Raw genomic sequence first — 5,593 nt, 5'->3', positions numbered from 1 at the left:
AAATGCATGGGAAAACTCCTTCGGTTGGCTTTCCCTGGTGGGGGAAGTAGACAAAACTTTTAGACTCTGTAAATGCAGCATCTCCCAACTCACCTCATCTGTAGCCATATTCTTTGGAGCTTGACAGAATCATAAGGGTCATGAAAATGATACACGAGAAGATGGGGCTCACAGATGTTGCACCCTTTTGAAGATCAGAGAACAGATGTGTGATGGTGCTCAATACTCTAAGTCCACAGCCCAGAACTTTACCTGCCAATCCCTTCAAAGTTTTGTAGCCGTTTGCCACATGTATCTAAGGTGGGATTACACCACAGTAATGCTAACCTCTTTTTTAACCTAAATGACAAGTTCTTTGTAGAGGTTCTCTCAATGATCACTTGTCCAAAATGTAAATATTCATTTCAGTTCTTCTGACCTGAGTTCCAGCAGCTGCACTAAATTCCATGTTATTTTAGAGGATTGCAGGGTCAGCTTCAAGTACCAGTAATGGTAGACTCTGTGGGCACATGTGTACATGTGCATGTTTGTGCATGTGTGCGTATGTGTGTGCATACGATCTTCTTCATTTTCAGTGTGTGCTAGAGTAGATGCCTAGCACACAGCAGCAACTAAATAGATGTTTATTAAATGGAAGTGTAAGTCAATGAATGGATGAATCTTTAACAACAGAGCTTCTGATATACGAGTCAACCTTTAATGCAGCCTCAATGGGGGATGCATGATTTTTAGCTTCGGTCATTCATGGTTAAGTTCTACCATGATGACCTTGGACAAGAAACCTCACCTTTCTGAGATCCAGATCCCTTATTCACAGAACAGGGCAGAACTATGTATCTACTTTGCAAGTTTGAAATTAAAAATAGTAATAATACATGAAAGGTATTTGGCCACAGATTTTTCGCTGCCAATAAATGGTATGCTTTATGGCTGTCCTTGTTTATAATTCTCTAACACATACCCTGAGGGTTTTTTAAACTCATGGAAACTTACTGTTAGCAAATAAAGTACTACCAAGTTTTAAAAACTCTAATCAGTAAAGGTAAAAATTGGGGGACGTAAAGATAAAAATGAAAGCAAGACACAGTCAGTGGGCTAAGAGTTGGGTGGTTGGTGATTATGGAAATGACACAGGATGTGGAGATACACAGGGTCCCTCCAGGACTGAGATGGGGGCCTTAGAAGGGACCCCAGAAGACGATCATAAGAAAAAATATGTATATAAAGAGAAACTCTAAATAACTCTAAAGATTAAAAAAAAATCTTGGAAAGTGTTATGGACTAAATTGTGTCCCTCCAAAAATTCATATTTAGAAGTCCGAAGCCCCAGGATCTCAGAAGGTGATTGTGTTTAGAGTTGGGGTCTTTAAAGAGATGATTAAGCTCTTTCCGACATTTTTCCATGCCTCCATGATGGTACGCATGAACGTCCTGGCAGATGCTCTCAAGGGCAGCAACAATGCCAGTAAGAGAGGCAAACACCAGGTTCTTCTTAAGCTCTGCTCCAAAGTCATCCTCCGGTTTCTAACTGTGATGATGAAGCGTGTTTACATTGGTGAATTTGAAATGACTGATGATCACAGAGACGGGAAGACTGTTGTGACCCTGATGGGCGGGCTAGACACGTGTGGAGTGACCAGCCCCAGATGTGACGCACAACTCAAAGATCTAGAAAAATGGCAGGATGATCTGCTCCCGCCCTGCCAATTTGGTTTCAATGCACCAACAACCTTAGCTGGTATCGTGGACCGTGAAGGAGCAAGGCGAAAACACACAGGAGGGAAAACCCCGGGATTCCTTTTCTAGGGAGGTAATACACACATGCAAATCAAATGCCTCAGAGGGAAAAAAGGGAGAGGTAACTAAGGTAAAACAAGGCTGTTGGCATGGGCCCCACTCCTGGATGACAGATGTCCTGTTAAGAAGAGGAGGGGAGGATGCGGTCATGCTCAGAGGGATGACCACGTGAGGACATGGGGACAGATGGTGTCTACACTGCCCACACCTGGATCCGGGACTTCCCACCCTGAGACCGAGTCAGTGAATCTCTGTTGTGTAAAAGCCCCAGCCTGTGGCGGCCTGAGCGGACTAAGATGAGGGTCTAAGAACTACCGTGTATCCCACACTCCCGAATGGACCTTTCCTGAACTAGATCTCAGCGGGTCACGTTAGAGTCTTCTCCTTCATGCTTACATGTGCCTTGGCAGGTCGGCTTTCCATATTGCACTTGAAACTTGCCCGGGTACAGAAGAATATAGTCTGCAACTTGCCCGATTCTCTCCCCTGCTTTCATAATCCATGTGCTTGTGCTTCAGGGACAGGACATAAACAGCACATCCTCTCTCCATGTTACCAATTAAGATCACCATAGAGATTGCTGTAGCAGATGCTATGTTCATATTAAGTTTATAAAAATTCACCAGGGACACAGGCTCCATAAAATGCATAACACGACACAACCTGCTGATATCAGGATAACCATGCTATTTTCTATGTTGCAGAAGACTTCTTTGAAACAGAGAGGGTAGCGGTAGTCACTGATGAAACTTTCACTCGGTGCCACTGTGGGCCAGGTGACCACGGGTGGGGGAGGAGGAAAGAGGGCTGAGTGGGACTTACCACAAGTAAGAAATGGAGGGAACAAGGAGACCCAGAGCCCAGTCCATTATATGGGGCACGCTGTATTTCAAAATGTGTGTCTCTTGCAGTTACTAAGAACTGTATGCCATGATATCAGATCATTTGTGTTTACCAGTGGGGAAAACAGACAGAACTAAACTTCCATTCTATTGGGCATGTGGCCTCGGAAGCAGTACCGTGGAATTCTCCCCATCGTCCCTCAGCCTTCCCTGGGCTGTTACATCCATTTTATCTTTTTCTGCCCTTTCCTCTGCCTTCACAGCATTTCCTTCGGTCCCCACGACCGCCCTGGCTTCCTTGTTACTTCTTCCTCGTCTCCTTCATCCTTCCTCCTCTTTGGATTTCTGTTTTCCTTGCCTGGGTAGCTCAGTGGGTTGAGCGTCCACCCTTGATTTCAGCTCAGGTCACGATCTCACAGTTCATGTGATGGAGTCCGTGTTGGGCTCTGCCTTGACTGTGTGGAGCCTGCTTGGGATTCTCCCTCCTCTCTCTCTGCCCCTCCCCTGCTCGTGCTCACTCTCACTCTCTCTCTCTCAAAGTAAAGAAATATTGAAAAATAATAATAAAGTAAGAATAAAAATGTTGTGGTGGTTTTTCCTGTGCAACTGCATTTTTAAAAAGAGATTAACTCCGCACATGCACACGTAAAAGGAACAAAAACAAAATGGACAATGAAATGCTTTTATGAAAATTAACTGGGTGATCCCTCACCTGATAATCCAAGAATGTGAGTTCTGCAGAAACATCCCCCAAATGACAGATCCTCTCAGTCGTAGGACCTGGGGATACATAGAGAAAAAGTCCTGGATTTATAACCTTTTAATATAACAATCCAGCCTGGCTATGAAACTGGGCCCACTGTATGTATCACACTCAGATTATTCCAACATTTTTTTTTATCCCTGATGGAGACGTAATGGGTTGGAACACTTAACTTCCTGTCTTGGTCCCACATGGGGCAAGACCTCAGCGAGGAATTTCTCCAACTCACGCGGAAAGTCTGACAGTATCGTTTTCCCATCTTCAGAGAAAGCAAGGGGTTTGGTCTCACACTTTAGCAGAAGTATCACTGTAATCGTCTGGAGTACAGAGCTTGAAGAGAGTGTTACGCTCAGATATGGTCTGAGCAGGCTCCAAGCTGGGAGAGGAAGGGGGTGAGGTGGAGAGGAGTCCCAGTGAATTGTTCACAGCAAGGTAGATATCAGCAGGTGATGAGACAGAGAGACAGGTCTAGCTCCTGGTGGGGGGATGGTAGCAATTAGATGAGTTTTGGAGTCTCAGGTGGTAAAAATATTCATGACTTTGACTTCTTTTTCCGACTCTTATTACAAAGTATAAATTTATTCCATTTCTGAAGAAACTGTGAGGTGATTCACCAACTAATTATGCACTAACTTATTCATTTCCTTTAGGTTAAATGATATAAATTTTCCTCCTGAGATGCTTAACTGAGTCAAATTCACCACAGTTTTTGAGGTGGGAGTTGGAAAGGGAGAGAAATGCTCTCTAATTACCTCGTATTGGAAAAGAGGTCACAGCTTGCATGTCCAACACTCACTAAGGGCCATTCTAGAGTTTTCTTCCCTTGGCAAATGAAACAGAAAGCCATGGCTAATTATGCTTTCCATTTGATATTGAATGCTTTTGGTTTAAAATTTCAAAGAAGCAGGTAAATTGGTGACAAGTCTCACTCACAGCGAGACTCTCTTCTCCAAGAAACATGTCCACGGCCGGTGTGGGGTGACTGCGTGGGGCCAGAGGCTGGAAAGAAACAGCAGTTTGGAAACCATGAGGTAGAAGGTACAGGATCATGCGACAGTGACCAAGAGACCTGGAGACTGGTTTGTTCTTAAATATGGAGCCCATCAAGCCACTGACTGCATAAGAGCCCTCCCCCAGAAGCGTCAAGGACACTTGGAATTGGAAATTGGAATTGGAAAGCTGGCAGATAAAACTATTTCCTTGGCCAGCCAGAAACAGTGGAGCCTGTGCCATGAATGAAACACAGGAAAAACCACACAAGATATGCATTCGTTCCCTCGTTTTGGTGACAAGGGAAGGTTTATAAAGCCGTCTACTCTGTGGTAAGGAAAGAGCAGACAATGATGTCACCATGTTGACAGATCAAAGAGCGTCGTTCACCATGGCACCACCATTGTCTTCATTTACCAATAGGAAAAACTAGAAGGGACCTTGCCTTCCTTGCACACATTCATCCCAGGAAGTGACCAGTCACCAGGATCTGCTGGCTTTCCAAGCCCTCCCACTCCGGCCGCTCCATCCAAGGCACATGGGTTATTATCTTGCCTTCAAGACTGAAACACCCCCGGGAGCTGCAGCCCCAGGCAGGTGAGACAAAGAAGGCAGATAAGGACTCTAATCCCTTAAGAGCTTTTCCAGTGAAGATCACTGGTTTCCCCAAAGGAGATATTGCATTTGCTTGATTTTTACATGTAAAAATTCCTCCATACAGTGTTTCAAGTTATTCTTCTATTAGTCAAAATGAAATTTAAGTCAAAATTGGTTTTATATGTGTTATTATGACAACTTTGTTACTACAGAAAACTGTTGACCTACAAAGATCAAATACATATAAGCCTTAAAGACATGATGAGAACAGGGGCGCCTGGGTGGCTCAGTCGGTTGAGTGTCCAGCTTCGGCTCAGGTCATGATCTCATGGCTTTTGGGTTCGAGCCCCGCGTCGGGCTCTGTGCTGAAAGCTCAGAGCCTGCAGCCTGCTTCGGATTCAGTGTCTCCCTCTCTCTGCCCCACCCCTGCTTGCGCTCTGTGTCTCTCTCAAAAATAAATAAACACTTAAACATTTAAAAAAAGAAAAAACATGACAAGAATAAAATTGGGTAAAAAATTGTTGTGAGCTGAGCGGCCAGCACTGTGGGTACCATGGGCTGTGCACTCTGTGCTAAGTACTCTGGAGTCTATGCTGCACTGAGG

General features: G+C 44.6%; 1 protein-coding gene across 1 annotated transcript; it reads left to right on the top strand.

Moving 5' to 3' along the window:
* Window positions 1-1,410: 1,410 nt before the first annotated feature.
* On the top strand, window positions 1,411-1,806 carry LOC131506046 (small ribosomal subunit protein uS8-like). The gene has a single exon (XM_058719687.1). It carries the CDS (start codon window positions 1,411-1,413, stop codon window positions 1,804-1,806), a length of 396 nt encoding a protein of 131 aa, XP_058575670.1.
* The last annotated feature ends 3,787 nt before the right edge of the window (window positions 1,807-5,593 follow it).

The sequence above is a fragment of the Neofelis nebulosa genome, chromosome 3 (assembly GCF_028018385.1).
Source record: "Neofelis nebulosa isolate mNeoNeb1 chromosome 3, mNeoNeb1.pri, whole genome shotgun sequence".
Classification (NCBI taxonomy): domain Eukaryota; kingdom Metazoa; phylum Chordata; class Mammalia; order Carnivora; family Felidae; genus Neofelis; species Neofelis nebulosa.
The sequence above is the reverse complement of the archived record's forward strand: the minus strand, read 5'-3'. Positions and strand labels throughout refer to the sequence as shown.

Bases quoted from the DNA above. Each gene is read 5' to 3' on its own strand.
- LOC131506046 (XM_058719687.1), top strand. From the start codon at position 1,411: ATGATGGTACGCATGAACGTCCTGGCAGATGCTCTCAAGGGCAGCAAC.